Raw genomic sequence first — 23,590 nt, 5'->3', positions numbered from 1 at the left:
CTTCATCAGCCACATAAATACCTACAAAGAGTACTTTTTCATGGAGAACAAAAGCAAAGGCTGCTTGCTTATTGCGTCTTTAGAAAAGAATGCTCTACCCAGCTAATACATGTTCCAGTAAACAGCACTGATAGCTTGACAGACTAAAAGTTCTACACTGCTCCTCATTGTAATTATAAATAAGAACTTAATAGAAAAAGATATAAAAGCCCACAAGTACTTTTTTTTTTTTACTTCAAATCAATGGTGATACAAAATAGATAATTTAAATGGCTTCTATAACAATAGCCCTCACACAAAATGCTTCATATTATAAATTAGTAAGATGCCTAACTAAATCAAACTGACATCTTTCCATATACATTGTTTCTATAGAAGCTTGCTACACAACTACTGTGTTATTTCCTTGCCACAAGTACCAATAGTATATTCAAAATATGTTTAAAATCCCTCCTCTCACATCTAAATATGCAGACTATATTTATAGATGTACGTGGCGTAAGTAATTTGTATCAATAATGTACATTCGCTTTTTCTAAGCCTGTTCTGGTCACACTTGTTATTAAAATCAAAAGAAGAAATGAAGTGAAAATCTAACCCTTAACTTTTCAGTCTTCAGCTGTGCAGCACTTTGTTGGCTTACACTTTCTATATGAAGGAACAAATCCAATCTCTCTGTATTGAAATTTAATCACCAAGTACATCTGTTAACTCAGCAGGGTTTCTTTAGGTTTTAGTTTTATTCTTAACTTCATGGAAGTAAAACATGGTGCAACTGCAATGCCTTCCTGTTAGTCTAAAACTGCAGTTATCACTGAGCATTTCTAAAATCCTATTCTTTAAGAATATTCTCTAATACATTTTTATCTTAAAATCCCAGCTCCAAAATGGACTGTTCAATTACATTGAGACTGCAGCCATGAAATCTAATTCTTACACTTCCAAATTTTTTATGGAATTCAACCCAAAAGTTTGGAATGTTATCTAACCCATTTTCCCACATCTCAAACATTCTCCTTTGCCCAGTGACCATGTATTGTATGGCATATGTTATCAAGACATTATACTAAGTATATTCATCAATGTCTATAGTTGTGGCAGGAGGCAGAGAATCTCTGAGGGAAACTGACACCAATCAGCTGGGGGTTCTTTAAAATAATCTCTCCTTTCAAGTTTAAAAAGAAAAAAACTTTAAATCTAGACAGTGAAGTGACCCTGCCCAACAAAAGCAGAGGGTTTTATTTATTTAAGAAAATCTAGAGGGACAGTTTCAAATGGCAGCTAGGCACCCAATTCACCCTGAAAGCCCTCCTCAAACTAGATGGTGCAGATCTTGCCATAAATAGCAAGGAGTGAGCCATTAAACCTGTGAAGATTTGGTTAAAGAACAAAAAATCATCCAAAAGATGGAAATGCTTATTCAAAGCAGATCTGGAGTTATCTGGAAATTTGTCTGGAAATTTGAAACGAACTGATCCATTCACAAGATTTCTAGTACTTCTGGTTTCAGATGACACCAGGAAATTACAGAACTATATGAAGCATGTCTTTATTAAGGTTTGTGAAATAATGAAAAATTATTTCTTACCACAGTAAATATGGGTCTTTGAATATACAGAAACAACATTCTCAAACGTGCTGTAGAATCTACACCCTTTTGGATCCCTTCTCTGACCTTTTGGAAGACCTGTGTGCTCCAATGCTTTGGGATACATCTAGAAAGCCAAACCTACTGAAGCTACAGGTATATCCTCCTGTGGCATTGAAAGTTTGAAGCTGAAATCATAAAAGGGCCATGCAGCACCAATCACATCAGACCCTTTTGCAAAACCCCTATGGCAACAGAAGATGGCGGGAAGGTGGTTGGATAGTGTGAAAATGGAGAGGCAACATTTCTGAAGAAATAGTTATTATGGTAAACATTTTTTCTTCTCTGTAGGCCCCCTGAATATTCCTACTTGTGGAAGATTGGGGAGCAGTAGAATCCTCAAGAAGTGCTAATAAATAAGCAAGCTATAATAGATGTAGATGTCAAGTTGAGAAAGGCAGGCTGTGTAAACGAGTGTACAAAACTCCAGGTAGGAGTCCTACAGATTTCTATGATGAAAACATTTTGAATGCATGTCATCAGTCCCATCTTGGTAGTGGTAGTAAGCTCTAAGAGCAAGAGCTACTGACTTCCTTGCTAAAGCATAACATGTCTCAAAAGACATCCTATTCTACTTAGATAATTGTTGCATGTAAACAGTATTCAGGTTATACTAAAGACTACAAAAAGTCAAAATGCCTTAATCCTACACAAATAAAAGCTCAAAGCCCTCTTGAAATCTAGCTTATGCTACCTAATTTTCCTCCAAGCAAAAATGAGGTTGTGGGAAGAACACCAGAAGAAAAATGGTCTGACTAAGCTGGAAATCACACACAATTTTTAGTATAAATTTGGGCTGAAGACATGGAACGTGCATGATACCATGTCCCTGCATGATGCCCTGAAAGGAGGATCCTGTGCTGTCTGTTTGCCCTTAAACAAAACCCTTGATGAGTGGTAGGAAATATTTTAGAGCCCACCATATAAATCCAAATAGAATTTGGTAAATAGAATTCAGTCTCCTACAAATTCTATTGAGTGTGAACAGTCAGCTCCTGTGGGATGAGCTCCTCAGCTTTAATTGATGATGACTATCACAAGAGTTCTGGGTGAAGATCTGAAAATGTCAACACACTGTCTGGAAGCTCCCACCAGCAGAAGGTCATAAGGCTTTCAGAAGAACACATGCTAGAGCTGCCATATCATCCACCTTTGGGGTGAATTTTGTTACATTAGATGGGTACTTGGTAAACACCTTGGTGAAGCAAACATGCCAAAGGACAACACCTTACACTGATGTTTGGTCCCCCACATAAAAATTGAGATTTTTTGGGAAATTAGGAAAGTGGCATCATTTAAATCAAGAGCCACAATCCAACTGGAGTTAGAATGACAGAAGTTACTAGCATCAAGCACGTGGAATTTAAATCTTTTGACGAAACTGCTTCGTTTCTAGGAGGCCATCTTTCTTTTTTGCTATAAAATACTGTAAATAAGAAGCCAAACCTTTTGTCTGTGTACTGCTGAAGAACTTCTATGGCTCCCATTCTTAAGAAATGTACTTCTAATCTGAACAGCTTCCAGAGAAAAAACACTGATAAGGGAAGGGGTTTAAGCAGTGGAACTGGATCATATTTTGAAAAAAATAAATGGCCTCTAGTACTGCATCAAATAGCAATTCTATCTCAAGACATCAAGAAACAACCTCCAAAGGTTGGTGGGTGGGGTACAAAGGAAGGAAACTGTTTATGAGTTCATGGGCAACATCAAAATTTGAGGGCTTCCTCAAAAATTGCTGCTGTATATTAACATCTTTAACTCCATTAAATAAGGTTTTCCACCCCTCTGTTGGGATAACTAAAGAAGACATGGAGTATTTAATTTGATACAAAAGAGGAGAATCCTAATAGTTTCTACTGAATCAAGTGTTAAGAAAAACATAATTCTAGTGTATCATCTTTTCAGAGAGTATTATACAATCAAATACAGAATACAGATGTGTCAGTTAAAAGAGTATAGCACAATTTGTCTAGCTAGCAAACAAAAAGTTTGACATTTAATACACAGTGTACAAAGCATTCGAAATACTCTTAAATAATTTAAAACAAACATCATAACATAGTCAGTCTACTACTGTGGTAGACACAGAATGAAATTTGGTTTGTAACATTGGGATTGTTTTTGTGTCCATTGAAATCAATAGCAAAATTCCCATAGACTTCAATGGTGCAGCATCAGGTGCATAATGCAGTACGACATAAGGTTTTAGCATAACATTTATGTATCTATATTTTAGTGTGCGCACAGCATGTTCTTTCTCTTCTGATCTTCTTTCAGAGGTAATTTTTTTCTTTGTAGTATGGCCTAAAATGTAGTGTGTTGCCTGGATTCTTTAGAGCCTGAAAGGAGACTGGAGTGTTTTTCAGTTGAAATCCTTACACTTCTGTCTTGTCAACAAACAAAAGTCTGGTGGCTCCTACTAGCTAGCAGCATCTAGTCCTTTGTTAATAGGAACATAGGAATTCCCACAGTGGATCAGATCTGGTTAAGTACCTGGTCTTTGACGTTGGCCAACACCAGATGCTTCAGAGGAAGGAAGAACCACCCAACAGTAGGCAGATATGGGGTAATCTGTCCCCATGTTATGTCATCCTAATTTTTAATAATTTGGGACGCGTTTAACTCTGAAGTGTGAGGTTTAATATTCCTTCCAAAATTTCTGTTAGTAATAAATAGTTATAAATGTAGATATTCTTGTTATCTGTTTTAGTATCCAATCGATTTTTTGATCTTTCTAAGATTATACCTCAATGCCATCCTGTGTCAATGAGCTCCATGGTCTAATTAGATGTTGGGTGAAAAAGTATTTCCTTCTATCAGTTCTGAATTTATCACCTTTTAGTTTCACTGAATGTCCTTGTTCTTGTGTTACGAGACAGGAAATAGAGAACTACTAAATCTACCTTCTCTAGACCATTCATTATTTTATATACATTTATAACATTCCCTCTCATTTCCTCACTAAAATAAACAATCCCAATCTTTTCAATCTCTCTTCATATGAGAGTTTTTCCAGGAATTTGATCATTCTCATCACCATTTTCTGAATCCCCTTAATCTTGCAATATCCTTTTTGAGACAGGGTGACCAGTACTGTGCACAGCATGCAGATAAGGCATCCACATCACTGGATTTATATAATGTCATGATAGCTAGATTATTCTCCATGCATCTTAATACCTTTTCAACAGTGAACTTCATTTGCCATTGTGTTGCCCATTCACCTGGCTTGGGTAGGTGTCTCTGAAGTTCCTCAGAGTGCTCTCTGATCTTGGCCAACTTAAAATAACTTTGCATCATCTGCATATTTTGATACCTCACCGCTCACGTCCCTTTCCACATTTTTGTAGGCAGAGCTGGGAGTGCCACCTGTACTTAAGGTTGCCATTTATATGACTCTTCAGTTCCTCATAATTTTCCAACCTTTAACTGTTAGGGCTGAAATTTTCCATGGTGGGTGTGCGTCTCAGGTTGAATTGGGGGCGGGGGAGGGAGGAAGAGGGAGAATTTCAGCAAAAGTTATTCAGCTGTTCCCAAGAATGAGATTAGGGGAAAATATACTGCCCAAGTTAAAACATTTCTTACAACCATTTTGTTGAGAAGCTCTAGGGCCCCTCCATGATTTACAGCAGTGACTTGAAATTTGGAAGGGGAAAAACCAGCCCTAGTGACAGGGATGTGCCTTTTGCTACTTCCACAAAAAATGGCTCAAATTTCACCAAAAATTGTAAGACTCTGAAAAATCTCAGTTTGCGTGCTCAGAAGACAACAGTTTAGCAGCTAAATTCTTTTAAGTATCAATCTGTATTGAGCGTGTTGCAGCCCAGGAGTGCCGGGTTGAGCAGGACATTAATTTGAAATTGCTGTTCCTGGCTGCTGAGATGCAAGGCACTAGAATTGAGATACTGTCTCTCATGTTCTCAATGCCCCTCCTGGGCCTACACAAGGGGAAGAAGCTGAATTCAAATGCAGAAGCGACAAAAGCTGGACCTAGGAAGGGATGGGGTAAAGGAGAGGGTGGAGGAAGTAGACTGGGACAAAGAGTCCGGGGACATGTAGTGACTGTGTCTAGGAGCTAATAGTGGGTGAGGAAACTAGGACTGAGAGCCAGTGTAAAATGGGGATAATACTGCCACTTCACCTCACAGAGGTGATGTGAAAATACACGTATTAATGTTTGTGAAGCACTCAGATAAGCTCTATAGTAAAGCTATCAAGAAATTAATAATTCTGTATTCAGAACAGGGTTTGAATAGTTTATAATAAATAAATCTCAGAGCCACACATTGATCAATGTGGACTAAACAAAATATTGAATAGCTGCTCTTTTCGTAAGCACAGGCAACCCGAATTCTGGCATATCTGCAGATCTAAGAGTTGTCTTTGCCACCGACTTTTCTTTTAAGAGTGTGTGTGTGTGTGTGCACACACGTGTAATATATTTAACACAGGATCTAGTACGGATCTTGGAGGCATCCCACTATTAATCATTTGAGCATTTAATCCTACACTCTTTGTTTTGTCTTTGCCCCACGGCAATACTTTGCCTCTCACCCCTTGATTATTTAATTTCTTTTGTAGCCTCTTGTGAGGGACCTTGTCAAAGGCCTTTTGAAAGTCTAAATTAGGTCCACTGGTTCTCCTTTATCCATTACTTCACTGACACAGTTCAAAAATTCTAATGGAGTAATGAGACAAGATTTTCCTTTGTAGAAACTGTGTTGGCTAGACACTATCAAACCATGATCTTCCAAGTGTTTTATAATTCATTTTTAATTATTTTAATATTATTAAAATATTATTAAAATATTTTAATAAAATGACTCTCCTCAGCTTGTGAGGTCAAACAGGAATTTTTGCCTATAACCAAAGTGTTACAGGTTTTGACCTCTCTCCTGGCATCACGAGTCCAGTAGGGCTTTCAACAACTTGTATATTTCTAAGTTCTTTCCTCATTCCTGAGCTCTCAAAGCTGTGGATGTGTAAGACATGCATAACTATCTGCCCATAATAGTGGCTTTCTATACAGCTTCATGAAAACTACTGATCATGCTTAGTAACTAGAGCTGGGTGAAAATTTGTAAATGAATTGTTTTTTTCACTGAAAACATTTTTTGGCATCAAAACCAGAATTTATTTCAAGGCAATTAAAATTTTTTCAATTTGATGAAAAAATTCCAAAAAAAAAGTAATTGTTTTGGGTTTGAATTGGACTGGATTATTTTTTAGTTCAGCCCCCCGAACTAAAAATTCCACTATTCACTTAGCTTTATTAGAAACTACTATAGACTATTTCTGGAATTTTCTGGGCACGTCTAGCTGAGTTCCCCTTTCTGCAATTTTCTCTCAGCACACATATAGAAACACAAAGGATTCAAACAAATCCATTCCTCTTCCCCTTTCTTTGGGCTTACAAAAGAGAAGTTCAGTATAAACATGTGGCGTATAATGGCATATCAGCCCAATATGTTCTCTATCTGTATATAAACATTTAAAATTATAAGGTGAGAGGGTATTCCCACACCGTATGTTATGACTAATTCTTATTTTCCACTATACAATATGATTTCTCTAGTCTGAAAAAGGTGATGCAATTGTTGCATAGGATTGTTCATGTCTTTGTACAGGGATGTTTGTTACTAGAGGCAGGTATGGCCAAATTACAGGCATCTCAGTTACATCACTATCTTTCTCTCTCTCTTGCTCTCTCTCTCTAAGCTAATTGCTAAATCTTAAACTCAGAATGCCTTTCGGAGCTTTGCATAAAACACTCTCTCTTACATTGCTCTTTTATATACCTCAATAGAGGAGACGGACGTTTCTGGAAAGTTTGAAACATTAGGTCACATTTGCCATTAATTATACTGTATTACTGTAAGAACATAAAAGGATATTTTTTAGTTTTATTCCTTTTCTAGCAATATAAAAATTGATAACATATAGAAGAAAAAATTTCAAATTTCGCACACATATATCCCTCAATAAGGAGTACTGTCTTTGCCAGTTTAACTAGAGTTGTGAGAAAAATAAAGTGATAAGCAAATAAAGACAGCATATGTGCTTTAGCTATGAAGTATTGTCCTTACCAATTTAAGAGTACCCTATATGCAGTTACCCAGATATTTACAGTATGCAGATAAATATGCATATACATCTGGATGCCTGTGCACTGACATAAACCCAACTGTGTTGGCTGTTCAACTAGTATCTTCTTGCTAATACTTTGCATGATTTATTTTCCGAAAGAAAGCTGTCAAACCTCTTTGTCATAATGAAAACCATGCCATCTGTGTTGTGAGCAACTATTCAATAATAGGTTTGCATCTGTGATAAAAGGTTTGTGGGATTTTTGTTTTTAAATAATGAAACATTTCAGAAAAGGCTTATTACTGGTGCCAACTTGCAAGCGGAACCAATGAAACTCCTGAAAGCACATTTCAGTGAAAAGGCCCCTGGGCTGTATATTTAGTTAAGTATATAACCACACAAGAACTTTAGCTCAAATAAGCAACATAGTTGTGTGGTGGTCCTCAGTCTTTGCGCTCTCTTGTCACTGTGAGCTTTGAAGACCGGGCACTCGCAGCGCCCGATCACCTGGGGATGTGATATTAGTCACAATATTTGCTTAGATTGTAAGGTCCTTGGGGTAAGGACTGTCCTGTATGTGTCTGTATAGTGCCTAGCACAATGAAGCCCTGGGTCTATGATCGGGGCCCGTATGTGCTACCATAATACAAATATTAAGTAACTGTGATATTACTATACTATATAAAAAGTTGTTAGGCATTCATTTAAACAAATCTATTAAATACCACTGACTTATGTTTTTTTTTACCAGTATCTACATTATTAATTATATGAGGTTTAATAAGTTGTGCTAGCTCTGCACAGTAATTTGTTTATGACTAAGGCATCATTTAGTTCCCTGAGAAGCATGATTTAAATTCTGCCCCAAAACCACTGCATTGTGACACTCCATTGCAGTCATTTTGGGGCATCCTGGGGCAGCTTCAGATAAATTAGAAAAATTATGTTTTTATTGAATTAAATACGGAAATAAATATGAAAATAAAGTATCAGAGGGGTAGCCGTGTTTGACAGCTTTCTTTCGGAAAATAAATCATGCAAATATGAAAATAAAGATCACAATATCACCTCCATTTTAATGTAATGTTAAATTAAATTGTGTTCTAATGCTAAATTTTAAATTTTGAGTGTGCTGTAGATTTCTGTATTGAAAATCCACAACACTACTATAGACTCTGTCAGAGGAAATCAGAAGCTTTGGCAGATAAGGCAAAGGACTGTTGGGGTTTCTGGCACCAAAGCAGCTACGGTACACGTTTAAATCTATGTGATGATTACTACATTCGCTAAATGTTAAAATGATCAGAAGTGAGATAGTTAACAAGACTGATGATGGAATTTGCATAATTAGATTTCAAAAGTTAATACCCCACTGAGCTGAAAGGGGTAATACATATTTGTCAGAGCTACTGTTTCAGGCGGTCTGCTGATTCAAACAAATATCACTATATAAGTTTGTACCATTTCTTCTTTGGGAGGTTTTCATCACAACCTTAAGGGCCAGGATTTTTTTTTATTTTTATTTTTTAAATGAATGTTTAGGTTCTGATCTACAGTTCTGAAGCAAGGGGTGAATTCTGCAGAATTATTATGTACTCAGGGCCCTGTTTATGATGTGTACTATATGTCCAATGGTACCTCATCCCATTATACTAATATATCAATAGGTAGCAAGTTATTAACAAATATGTAGGTTCATGGAGTTTACACAATATAATATATTATACAGTAGTATATTGTAGTTGTTGCGCAGCAGGCATTAAGACTGAGTACTTTGATGTCAGGTCATAATATTATACCACATTTGGTACAAAATATGCTTGCTGTGTACTATAATTTTTCCAGTTGAGAAATGAAGTTTTCCCAAATCAAATCAGTTATTTTTGGCTAATAAAACCACCTTCTCTATAAATATTCGTCCATGTCCATTTATAGCAGATTTTATCCTCAGTTTAGGAAACATATCTGAGTTGTTGATCTAGCAGCATCATATTAATCACAGCCACGACACTCAGATAAATAAAAAATAGTAATCATCAGTACAAACTCATTTATTCATGAGTTTTGAAAATCAAAAGGAACAAAGAGTTAATGATTCCTCTGAGCAGTTTTTCTGATCATTTAAAAGCAGACCAAAAAATAAGGGAATATAACATGACAGGAAACTTGCAGTCAAGTGTGCCACCAAGAGGCAAAAATCAGCAAGCCATGTAAGAACAAAAGGACAGCGTTAACATGTGACAAAACTGAAACACTTCAGAATGGTTTATAACTAAGGAGCTGCATTCACTATGTGGTCTTTACACCTTGACAAGATTTAAATTCTAGACTGTAAAAATGTATTGAAGATATACAGTCATATATAAAAATTAAATTAAATTACAATAAAAAAGGCTCCAAGGTGAAAGTGTTGTCTGGTCAGTAAGTTCACTGTTTTTAAAAATGCCAGTGAAATCCCACTTTGTGATAGTAAGTTACAGGAAAAGATAAACAAGAACTGTTTATGGTTAGAATACATTGCAGTGAGCATTTCATTTTAAATTTTGGCACTGATTTTTTAAGAAATACAAAACAAAAATTGCAATGAGAAGATGAAAAATATAAGCCATTAAATTAATATAGCAATCATTATCACCAACACTAAGATAAAGGAATCCAAACACACAGGGCTAGATTTCCAAAACAGCTCAGCATCAACAATGGAGGCCAGATTTTCAGAAGAGCTCAGCACCCAGAAGATCCCTTTGTTCTCAACAGAAGCTTCCGTGTGATGCATTTTTTGAAAGTCTGACCAATTTGTGTAGGTACCTAAATGAAAGAGAATCTCGTTGAAAATGCCCCACAGCCCACTTTAAAGTTTCTGTTGGTTCTTTGTTTTGTTTTTAATTTTTTTCATTGGGGGAGGACAGGGTCCAAGACCACTGTGACAAAGAATACTAGTTTTTGTTGTTTTTGTAATGTCCATGTAACAGCCATGCTACAGCATTAATAAACCCATGACACATCAAGTTATAGGTGTGTCTGCAATTCTTTTAACCATTCTGAATAAACTGGATCTGTATTAGCTTTCCATTGTCTGAGTATTAAACATTTTACTACCACAAGACACATCAGTTCCCATTTCTTGGTGTTTGCTGGAAGATTTAATGTGTCTACCAATTGCAATATAAAGATTTATGCAGATATTTGTATTCAGGGCAACACAAAAACCTTTGTATATATCCCTCCAGAATTTTAATAATTGTGGCATGGAAAATGTTATTGCACCGCATTTACTATGCCTACCTACACCTGCTTTAAATAAATGTTTTGGTACTCAGTAAAATCTGTTTGAGATTTCGCCCTGGAAATATCAGAGACAATGGGCATCCTTAGGCTCCCGAACTGTGTACATTCGGATGCTGAGGCATTTTTCCTTGTCAGGATTCTCACATTCCTCTTGAACAACATCCTTCAATGATAGGTGCCATGGAAACTCTCTCTCCCCATGCATCATCATCACATGAACACATTTTTAAAAGATTTACTAATATCCTCATAAAAATCATGGAAAACAATTTTTAGAGATGTTCCATTTTGTTTAAAATATCTTACTTCCTGTAGTTTTTACACTATGTATATTTGCCCGAAAACAAAAACTTAGTTTAAGAGCAGATCTCTTTGTGTTGCCTGTTCTTCACGTTAATCCATAATTTCCTAATATCACTCATTTCCTGATTTCCCACTGATTTATTGCTAAGTCTTTCACCAAGATTTAACACAGGCGCTAGAAATTGTATTCTTGCAAGCCACGCAAGTAAGCAGGATCACACCGGCAGCTCATAGTCATCCTGTGATCAACCAATGCACCCAGATCTTTGCACTTGAGCCAAGGTTATCCCCTACAAGCAGTTCTTCTATGAGGTCCTCACTACTCACCAATACCAAATCTAAAATGGCATCACCTCTTGTTGGTTCAATGACTATTTGGTGAAAAAATCTGTCAGCTATCACATCCAGGAAAATCTGGCCCCTACTATTATTAGTAGCGCTTGTCCTCTAATCCATATCTGGGAAGTTGAAGTCTCCCATAATCACACAATTCCCTGTAGTATTTATTTAGTTAAAAACATTAAAGATATATCTGTCTATATCCAAATAGGATACAGGGGGCTGTAGCATACCCCAAGCACTAGTCCAGGGGAACCTCCAATAACTTTCTTCCCCAAAGTGATTTTGGCCCACACAGACTCTTCTAATTTGGAATTGGCCCATTCCATCACTTCTGATTTTTTTTACAGTCTACCTCATCATTAATACACAATGTTACTCCATCACCTTTACCTTTATTTCTGTCTTTCCTGAACAAATACCGTTCAATACCTATAGTCCAGCCATGACTACTATTCCACCATGTTTCTGTTATCCTTATAATATCTGGTTTCATTTCCTGCACCAATAGTTCTAGTCCCACCATTTTGTTACTCAGGCTCCTTGCATTGGTGTACAAAAATCTTAATTGTTGCTGCTTGGCTTTGCCCACATTCCTCACCCAACTGGGTACAGTCATTCTACTGCCAGTATTCCCTACCTGACCGGTGCTATCATTCCTCTTAATGTCCATTCTCCTACCCACTGCTGTTCCTTTCTCCATTGCTGTATTCTTTCTTACTTGATTTTCCTCCCTCTCAATGTTAAAATCATGCGTGGAGATTACACGAGCATCTTCCAAACATCTCCTATCCCCCAAGTTCCTAGTTTAAAGCTCTTTTAATCAGTTGTACCAACCTCCATCCCAGAAGTCTATTTCCTTCCCTTCACAGGTGGAGGCCATCCCATGAGAACAGTCCTCAGTTCTAAAGGATAAGGTCCTTTAGAGCAAGGGACCTGTCAAGAGAGAGAAGCTGTGCCCATTATCGAATCCAGAAATGCTCCTATAAAAAGAATTTGTTGTGCATGGGCCAAAATTGATTTTTTGAGATTTATCTGCTGGCTTAGACTTCGGAATAGTAGAGTTGTTGTTTGAACTGCCAACCACACTTGACATGACCAACCCTTGAGGAGCCAGTTGTCAGGGTAGGGAAAGATTTATTCCTAGATGATGGAAATAGGAAGCTATGACCGCCATGACCTTTGAAACCACCCTTGGGATAGATGACAGGCTGAAGGCTGGTACAACTTGGTACTAGTAATGATTGTGACTGAATGTGAAATGAAGAAATCTTTCATGAGAGGAATGAATTGCTATGTGGAAGTAGGCATCTTTCAGGCTGAGGGTCTCAAGCCAGTTCATTGATTCCAGGGAGGGAATTGTAGCTGTTAAGGATACCACCCTGAATTTCAGATGTCTGACATGCTTGTTCAATCATCTGAGATCTAGTATCAGCCCTCGGTTTTGGGGGCGGTATCAGAAAATATCTTGAATAGAACCTTTTTCCCTGTGTTGAAGCAGACGTGGTTCTATGTCTCCTAGACTTAGGAGAGATGAAATCATCTGTGTCAGCACTGATTGTGATGAGGTCCCTGAAGAGGAATTGGGCAGGAGGGTGGAATGGAGGTAAACTGGATAGCTTATTCCAATGTAATGGTCTCCGATATCCATTTGTCCAATGTTAAAGCTTCCCATGCCTGATGGAATAGAGAGAAGTGGTGCCCAAATTGAGGCAGGGGAGTTGTGTCATGCAGATGAGAAATGCTGGTTAGTGGGTTGTTTGGTCTCAATCAAAGCATCAAAAGTGGTATTTAGACGATGCTGATGGCTGGGATGAAGCAGTCCATCTAGCGTTAAGGCTTCTTCTTTGAAAATCTTGAGCTCTTAGCCAGTGGCCCACAGAAGGAGGAAAATTGAACAGGGCAGGATCTTTGTGTCAACTGAGACCTGCTAAATTTTCTCTTATTTGCAGGTGTGCATATCACTAAAGACCTAAGGGTTGCCCTAGAGTCACTTAGGGTATAAAGCAAATCATTTTTGGAGTCCATGAAGAACTTGTGGCCATCAAAAGGTAAACTTTCCACCATCAACTGTACTTCAGACAGCTGAAGCCAGGAAGCTCTTTTCATCAGTACTGTGGTGGAGACAGACCTGGCTGAAGTGTCCACCACACCAAGTGAAGCCTGCAATGATGCTTTTGCCAAAAGCTGATCCTCCTTTATTATGGTGCTAAATTGCTCTCAGTGTTCCTGTGGAAAAATGGTAATAAAAACATTAAACTTCTTGTAGTTCTGGCAGCCATATTATGACATCAGTGCTGGTGATTAGCTATTATGAACTGTAACGTTGTTGATGAGTAGCTCTTATGACCAAAAAGGTCCAGATATTTCTAGTCCTTATTATAAAGTGTGGCTTTTGTGGTATGTTGCCTGCCCCTTTCATTTACTGCATCCACAACCAGAGAATTTGGTGCTGGTGAGAAAATAAAAATTCAGAATCCATACCCAGGACATAGTATATATTTTTAATCAGCCCACTTGCAAGTGGCAGGAGTGTGGGGTGTTTCTGGAGTTTGCTTTGTTAACTGGCAGTCCCACCTGCACTGAAGTAGAAGTGTGCAATATGTTCAGGAGCTTGTGATGGGACTCCTGGATTTCTTCCAGGGGAATCTGCAGGGTGTAAGAGACCCACTTCATAAGGTCCTGGAATTGCATGAAGACATCAGCTAATCATGGCAGTGTGTCATGACTGCCTCTTGAGGTGATGACCACCAGAGGTTTGTAAAAGGTTACCCTCCTTGGCTGCCCTTGCTTCTTGCTTCTCAAAGGTCTCCTCTAGCTCAGAGTGGAGAGGAGGGATGGACAGTACCAAGGAACAGGGTCCCCTGAAACTGCTAGTGGTACATTACCCTTGGACCCCAATTAGGCCAATGAGAGGGATCATAAGGCATGGGGGGAGGTATCCAACGTTGGTCATCCAAAGTGTTAGTAGCGAGGCGTCTGTTATTCTGCCTTTGTTGCATCTGTCTCAAGAAATAAAGTCTCCTGGAATAAACTGGAAAGCCTTAAACAGAAAATTCAGAGTCTTAGTCAGACTTCTCCTCCACATATCGTATCGTAGCTAGCAATCCCTCGTCATGGATAACAGAAGTTGTGGAAGAGGCAAGCTTCACAGAAACATGAGCAGTTTGTGACCCAGCAGACCTTGGTAGCAAGAGATGTCTGGAGGTCACAAGCTATGTAGACTCAGGCTCATTCAGTACCATGAGGTCTTTTGGGTACCAATATTCCTACAGTACTGGGAGCACAATAGAACTTGGTACAGGCACCGATTATGTTCTGGATGCCATTGTCCAAGGCACTGATGTCGGTATTGAGGGGATCACAGATACCACTGAAACCGCTCTGTTGCTCATATTAGTCTTCACTATTGAGTCCTTTACTGCTGAGATATGGGACTTAGTTTACATCTTACAATGCTTCACAGTGGCTGAAGTTCTCAGAGCCTCATTAGTACTCCTCTTGGGGCCTGAAGTCTCAAGTGACCACGTCGTCTTTGAGGAACTCTCTATATCCTCTTATCTGCTCCTCTTATCGCCCTCTTTAGTATTTGAGTGGGAAGCTCACAGTACATCCTGCACTGCTGTTGGTACCTCATGGACAATGTCAGAGACCAGGGTTTCGATGCCATCTTCACCTTGGAAGCTCTCATGACCATGCTCTTGACATTGACAGGGAACTGACCAAAGGAGAGGGGCTCTGTACAGAAGGGTTTCTCTGCACCCGGGACAGAAGCTGGTCTTAAGATCTGCTCCATAATTAAGAGCCAATACTTTATTTCCCTGCTCTTAAAGGATCTTCCCTGAAAAGAAGTGATTTTGCATTTGCTGGGAATTAGAGTCTCTCTCAAACAACTAATACACTGAGATTGCCCGTCACTGACAGAGACTGCTTGTTGACAAGAGAGGCATATTTTAAACCCTGAGGAGTCCAACATTCCAGACAGAAGAAAGTTTGAGGACCCTTCAATAAGGGAAAACACAATCAAAAATGTATTTTTTTTTAAAAGAAAAGAAATAAATGTGAACAAACATTCCAAAAGCTATAAGGTACTAAACGTACCACTACTACTGCTGCTAAGAACTAATAATGCTAGGAATACTAATAAAAGAGGAAAAAGGCACACACAAATTCCATCTCTGGCAAGAGGAGATTGAGAAGAAATTGAGAGCAGTTTGCCCATGCAACCCTATATAACCTCTGTATGGGGCAGAAGGATGCGTAGGGTGCATGCACAAGCTGAACGGGCACTGCTACCAAAATTCTCCAATCAAAGGTGGATGCGCAGCTGAAGTGGAGCACCCATAGGCACATGACTCGAAAAACAATTATTCTTACTCATTAAACAAGCAAACCAGCAGCAGTTTGAAAGTTTACAAGCTGGAGAGAACAAAATTTGGGAGAACAGAAAAGGAGGCAAATATACAATACACAGATAGGGAGAGGAACAGTTTAGGCTACAGTATAAATCATTTCTAGTCCATACTTTATTTTAGTTTGTGGTACAGCCATTTCCCTCCAACTTCACAGCTTCAAATTTGCTAATTCAGGCTTCACCATCAAAACAATGTAGTAAAAATGTGTAAATGCAGTAGTAAATATAGTAAATGCAATTAAAGAAAAGTCAAGCTTTTACCTGATCTTCACTAGTTAAGCCAATGTGCATCACGAGATAAAAATGCACTAGGAAATCAGAATTTGGCAAAACATCTTGGCGCCTAGTCATCATAGCACAGATCAACCTGTATGCTTGAAGTTTGCCTTCTTTATATTCATTTGGCAAGGTTGTTGCCTGAAAAGAGCAGAGAATTTTTATTAAGAGATCTCTTCTAGTTACTAAATAATTCAAATCTGTATCTCCAGCAAGAAAATCTGCAACATACAGCAACCAACTGTATGTCTGCCAATAAATGTTTTCAAGCCACATTCTAAATATGGATTCTCAAGAGTCGCTTAGCTATTCTAGACAAAAGTCTAGCTAAAGGGTGGACACTGATTATTTTTCTAATACATCTAGAACAACAAGGATTGCAGAAAGAAACACCATAAAAATGCCATTAAGTGATTCAATATAGACATGCAGCAAAATACTACTTTGCACAGAATTTAAAACTAATTTACCTTGAACAACCATGATGCAAATATTCTGAGAGGTGGAATTAAAACAGGAGGAGAGGGTGTGGACTGGTTGTCCAAACTTATAGCAAGATTGTCCCTTATCTGATTTAAAAAGAAAAGGGAGGGGATTAACAAAATAATATTTAATACATTAAAATGAGTATTATTTACAATACACAATTACTTCCCAGCCTTTCTACTGGAAGTGCTGTCCTTTCTCTCTCACATGTGCGCACGCGCACACACACACACACATGCGCACACAGACACACACACTTTCCAATGAACTAAAATTCAACAGAAAAATGTGTGGTAGTATTCCTCCACCCTAATCAATTATCATCATCATTTTAAGGGTGTATTGTGGAAATTTACACTAACTCCCAACATTTGTGAATTATTTTGTACTTTTAATTCATTGCTTCTATTTCACTATTTTACCATCTCAGAATATATTAATTTAAATCTTTTTTATTACTACACAGAATTGTCTCTTATTAGGTGTTTTTACTGAAATTCAAACATCCTTTTTCTTTATTTACAATACAACCTTTCCCTCCAAACACCACACTTCATTGGTTTCTTCACTGTTAAAATTACAGTATCACTGAAAGAACCAGCATGAGCAGTTGAAACTCCTTAAATATTCTAATAAAAAGTGTATTTTACTGCTTAGTAAACTTTTATTAGAATATACTATGAATTAATTTTTATAGCAAATACAAAATCACACTCTTTGCATTAGAATAAAACACACATTAAAAACAATACCTTTGCCAGTTTGTACCATAGTTCATAGAGATACCCAAAAACTTTGGCATGAATTTTAGGAGACTGGATATTGTTCACATCCCCAAGAATTCCCAAGATCCTTCTCCATAATACAGCAGCTGAATCAGGATGCCAACCTATGAGGTTTCCACCAGCAATTATACTGCAGTCATCAGCAAGGAACTCGCTACTGTCTATAGAATAAAAAAAATTGGTTTCCATCAGTTATAAATATGAGTAGTCTAACTGTGGTCCACAAAACACAAACAATCATTCATATAAAACAAGGGAGTAATGGTTATGAAAAAAGTTCTGAGCTATGAATTTAAGCATTCATTATCAAAAGTATATATTCAGAGCAACACCTTTCTCAAGGAATGTTTCTACAGATCACTGGTAAAACTGCACTGTCAAGTCATCTTTTCTCCTGGAGATGCATCCAATTTTGGCCCTTTTATAGCCTCTTGAACTTCCTATTGTGAGGTATCCTCATCCAATCTCTCCTTTTCTAATTCCAACATGATTGGCATTTGAAACTCAGAAATAAAACATCAAAAAGACATTTAGCCATATGCATTCCCTTAGCTGTAGTAAGTTAAAAATGTGAATAAATAAATGCTTTCTTTATAAGTTTAGGAGTCAAATATGAGAAATTTTGACTCCAGTACAATTAATTTAGTTAGGAAAAAATAAAATTTACCTAATAACCCAAGTACTGTGTGATCTTCCCAATTCAGAAAACACAAAAAGATTCAAAACAGTGAAATAATGGTTTTCATTATTAAAATACAGACTACTACTTACTAAAATCATGGCTAACAGATTAGGCAAAATGAAAGGGAAACGGAGCTTCATTAATTATTACATGACAGACAAAGAATAATTTGTTGTCACTGACCGTCATGTAATTAGAGAAGGCTTTTGTTAGGGTTTAACAGCAGTATCTAGAGTCTCCTAAATAATTTGCTCTGGGTTCAAAGTTTAGGTATTTGATTACAATGATTTATTCATGCCCTGTAGTGGTGGTACATACAAAATGTTTACAATTTCATTTTTCCCCCTTATTTCACTAGGTAGGATTTCCCCTTAAGCACCATTCCCACTTATCAATTACTAGCAGAAGCAGAAGGCTATGTCAGGGATTACACTGCAGGGGGATGACATGCTATTATTAGTAAGAAATCTATGTAAAACTATTTCTACCACTTAAATCATCATGGAGAAGTTTGGAGATTTTTCTGGATATAAATTAAATCATTCTCAGTTAGCAAAAAACCTACAATTCCACCATGTTTATACTGTGAGAGTTTAAATGAGTAACAAAAACTTTGTTTGTTTTGGAATTAAGATGACTATGTTATTAAACAATGCAGGTAGGCATACATGGAAGCCAATTATAGAAAACATCAAGGAAGGAACAAGTGGGATTTCCTGAACCTTTGTTGAGTAGGTTTCAGAGGGGTAGCTGTGTTAGTTTGTATCAGCAAAAACAACCAGGAGTCCTTGTGGCACCTTAGAGACTAACAAATTTATTTGGGCATAAGCTTTCGTGGGCTATAACCCACTTCATCAGATGCCTGGAGTAAAATGAAAAAATGGGAGTTGCCTTACCAAGTGGGGGGTCAGTGCTAACTAGGCCAATTCAATCAAGGTGGATGTGGCCCATTCCCAAAAGTTGACAAGAAGGAGTGAGTATCAACTGAGGGAAAATTATTTTTTGTAGTGACCCAGCCACTCCCAGTCTCACAGGACTTAATCCTGGGGAGCAGGGCATCCTTTTTGTACCGAGCACAGTACCAAAAGAGGAAAACCGGTCCAAATGGATACAACACAGAAACCTAATGCTAACTTACTTAAGAAAAAAACAAACAAAAAAAAACCTAACTAACCATAACTAACTGCAACTATCTACACTGAGAGAGGAAGGCACTTGAGTTAATAAGTCCAAGATCGTTCCAACCACCATCACTGCTGTTAAGAAGGAACTGAGGGGAGTTGGGGGTGGCTCCACCCTGTTATACCAGCGTGCAGCAGCATGTGGCAACACAAAGTGCACAAGCCACTTGATGGGTACTGCTGAGGGAAAATAAATCTCTGGCCTCTGTGCACGAGGAGCACCCACACCTACAGTGGAATGGCCATTAGCGATCCCTCAAAAAACTCATACAATATGCATGCATGGACTTTAATTAGCATAACGTTTGCTGTCCTTGCTATTTTCATGTTATTTCTCTTTTCTGATTGGTTTATTACCACTGATTACAAACTCTTATCCAACACCAGCACTAGAGGCTTCGACAAACAAACTGTAAATTTAGCTTGAGAGAACTTTTAAATCGCAAGACCAAATACACTTACCTTCGGAGAACAAGGTATTAATGAAAACACTAAGTAAAATTAACGCAAATACCCAAAATATAAACTGAAAACCATAAGTGAGCTCTAGTTAGATGCATCATTTTACTGCATCTATTGAAATTCATCACATTGTTCCCTCCACTACAGTACACAGAAGGGAATTAAAACAGGAGTATTTACAGTGGAAACTCCAAAGGAGTAATGGCAACAGTTCCACAGCATGCTCTTGTTCTTTCCCCAGTCCAACTGAAGCCATTCAAGCAGGTGCACTACAGAGTAGGTGCTCTGCACATTGGGAGGTAGTGAGTTTAGGAGCGGGATGCTCTCTATGGCATCATCCCCTCAATAATTATTATGCATTACTAACATATGCTGGTTGCTCAGTGAAACCCTGAAAGGTTCTGAGGGAGCTGTGGTGCCCTAGAAGGAGGTGTCTCAGGGAGCGCTACAGAAGTATTCCAGCATTGACAAGGAAACCTGAATCACTCAAAGGATATGAAAGGCCAAATCCTCCATCTTTTCTGCATGAACTCAAATATTTTACAACAGACAGAAGAAAGTGAAGTTAACTTAAAGAATTAAACCTTGAAATTTCTGAGCCCCACTAAATCTGAAAATGGTTTCAAAGAAAGAAAGATATTAATATTTAACATGACTAACACTCTCTCAACATGCGAAATACAGTTATGCACACTCATTCTGTTAGGTAATTACAATCTTATTACTACTTTTGCCTTTCTACTCTAGATTACTGAACAAATCATTTGATAAAACTAGTTTTCTTTTGCATATGCAAAGAGCAAAGTTCTTGTATTATGGATAGAAAGCAAGCTAGCAATTTGTCTTCTTCACATAGGTAATAATCCTTAACATATGTTATATTACAATCTCCCTTTGTACTGATGACAAGCTGAACTATTGAACTGAGTGCACTTATTCATTATATTAGTAGTATTTCAAAGAATAATTGAATAAATGGAGTAGCTAACCCAGAAACTATATCTCACCACAGAAAATAGCCTACCAGAAAAATTCTTATGTTACCCGATTAAGTTACTGACATAAAATCTATGATGCGCTTATTAAAAATTAGATGGAAGGTAGCCTTTACAAAGAACAAAGCACCAAAAGAATACAATACAGTCATAAATGTTGTATCCTATATGTCAAAGTTACAATAATTAAAATGAAAAAGGTAAAGGAAAATTGCTAACAAACTGACTTTTCTTAGGGGGTTCCCTTCATTAGATCCATATTCTAATATATTTCCTAATGACACTGGAGACTTCTAGATAATTAAAGCATATGCACAATACTATACAAAAAACTTCAACATAGAGGGTGAAATCCTGCCCACCCCTCACCCCCCAAATCAGTAAGAGTTTTACTATTGACTTCAACTGGACAAAGATTGTACCTATAGAGTGGCTGTTTCAGAGAGTATAAATACTGAATTACAATTTACCATTATCTTCAGTCTGACTTGCTAAATCTTTTAATGAAGGGAGTCTGCAATTCCCAATTCTGATTCAGCATTCACAGCTAGAGCTTGGAGACATGGATTCCAAATGTTTAATTTTGGAAAAATCATTGTCACGAGGAAAGAACAGCAACTGAAGAATAGCACATTCTTTCTTCCTGAATCATGGCTAGTAAGTGGGATTTTCCCCCTCAATTACTTATAGTATCTTTCTAATCTCCAATAAATGCAATCTATGAAAGTAAAGTGGTAATGAAGTTTCTATCTGAAGGAAACAAGAGACAGAAAATGAAAAGCAAGGAACAAAAGCATGAGAATATAGTCAATACCACTATATTATTTGATAACCTTTGGAAGGAACTTTGTATAGGTACTTGACATCTTTAGTTTTGCCCCCTTACTGCTTTCCATATGAAACAGAAGTTAACTACCATTTCAGTCTTCTATTTTTATACCAATTATCGATCATAGGCCATGAGAACTTTGTTCTGTAATCTCCAAAGCTACACTTACAAGGTTGAGCCAAATACCTGCCCTTGTGTACAGACAACCTGACTCTTAAATCTTCATAAAGATATTAGTTGCTTCTCATTAAAATATGATACATTTCAAGAGTTGGCAGGCTGGAAGAGATATTAACTAAGTATAGGATTTTCAAGTGTCTCAGTGATATCATCAATTATTCCCTGTGTCCACTGAAGCTAGGATGAGAAGTAATGGGCTAAAAGCTGTAGCCAGTGACGTTTAGGTTAAAAAGCTTTCTAACTATAAGGATAGTTAACCCATGGAATAGGCTTCCCAGGGAAGCTGAGGAATTCCCATCACTGGAGGTTTTTAAGAAGAGGTTGGACATACACCTGCCATGGATGGTTTAGGTTTATTTGGTCCTTCCCTCAGTGCGGGGACCTGGATTTAATGATTTCTCAAAATCCCTTCCAACTCTACATTCCTATGATTCTAAAATGGTATCTAGTATAATTAAATAGTAGGATATTAAGTTCTACTGCCAATTTTAACTTTAGTAGACCCAGTTTCTTAACCCTTACATGATATTCTTGTGACTACAGATCTCTTTCTCCACTTTCTAAATATCTAATTACTTATGTCGCTACCAAATCTCAAGATGAAAGATAACCAAAGGACAAACAAGGAACTTGGAGATGTCCTTCCCTTTGAGATACTAGTGATGTCTGACATTCTTTCCACTATCATGTTTTTCCAGAATTGTCCCTCATTTAATAACATTCAGTAAACATTTGCTGGCTGTGTTTCATTGTCTTCCATTTTCACGTGTGTCTGTGTGTATTTTGTTGTGCAACATTTGGCCTAGGGAATCTAACTAATACATCATTGTGATGAAGTGTAAGAGGAGTGTTAACACATTCTCTGAGGAAGGGTTAACTTTCTTAGACACTAGTGCAGTACACAGTGTTATTAATATTATTCAAAATTAAGAAAACAAAGCACTACTAAGATTTTACAATATTTTAACTTAAAAGATGAACTATGCCATTAGGGTTATATTTAATGTCAAATAATTCTCATCTACTTTAAAACAAACACTTTTAAAAAGCAAAAAAGGGCATGCAAATTGAGTTGTATAAACTAGCATGTGTAAGTTCTACTGTTTTGTGACAAAAATCTACAATATCTATTGCATTTTCTTGAACATAGGTACCTGTTAAATTTGCAGCATCTGAAGGACTAAGCTGCAGCCAATGACGAGCATCTGCGTCTATACAGACATCTGTTGGTATATTAACTTCATGTTCTTCTTCACATGTTTGCCAGGGGACCAGGGTGATCTCTACTTCATTATTGTAGCCAATGAATGTGTCACTGCTAACACTTTCACCTAAAGTAAGCAGGAATTACTAAGTGTCATAAGCAATGTTCTACAATAAAAAAAAATCTTATTTTCAAAAACGTGATTAAAAGTAACCAATATTATATATGTGATTAGTCAAATTAGCACGTGCCACCACAAACTACTACTCCTTAGAAAAAGAATTTGGTTTTCTGGAACTCACTCATTTCTCTTTCTGTATGATTTCCATGTGACTGCTGCAAGTCTGCTTTCAAATCTAATTCAGCTGGACTGCTGCTCCTTCGTATTAAAACCTTCAGATAAAATATATAATTGAATTCCTCTCAATTCA

At 37.4% G+C, this 23,590-nt stretch overlaps 1 protein-coding gene across 7 annotated transcripts in view; it reads right to left on the bottom strand.

The window, feature by feature from the left end:
- The window catches only part of RALGAPA2 (Ral GTPase activating protein catalytic subunit alpha 2), a 288,164-nt gene that overhangs the window by 161,875 nt on the left and 102,699 nt on the right, over window positions 1-23,590 (bottom strand). For all 7 annotated transcript variants that reach the window (XM_039528550.1, XM_039528554.1, XM_039528553.1 and 4 more), the window contains 5 exons: window positions 23,462-23,552; window positions 23,110-23,286; window positions 17,594-17,787; window positions 16,826-16,924; window positions 16,341-16,496 (listed from right to left, as the gene is read on the bottom strand). In XM_039528550.1, coding sequence (XP_039384484.1) covers window positions 16,341-16,496; window positions 16,826-16,924; window positions 17,594-17,787; window positions 23,110-23,286; window positions 23,462-23,552 — 717 coding nt within the window. The remainder of the gene's footprint in view (window positions 1-16,340; window positions 16,497-16,825; window positions 16,925-17,593; window positions 17,788-23,109; window positions 23,287-23,461; window positions 23,553-23,590) is intronic.

This window comes from Mauremys reevesii, linkage group 3, assembly GCF_016161935.1.
Source record: "Mauremys reevesii isolate NIE-2019 linkage group 3, ASM1616193v1, whole genome shotgun sequence".
Classification (NCBI taxonomy): domain Eukaryota; kingdom Metazoa; phylum Chordata; order Testudines; family Geoemydidae; genus Mauremys; species Mauremys reevesii.
The sequence above is the reverse complement of the archived record's forward strand: the minus strand, read 5'-3'. Positions and strand labels throughout refer to the sequence as shown.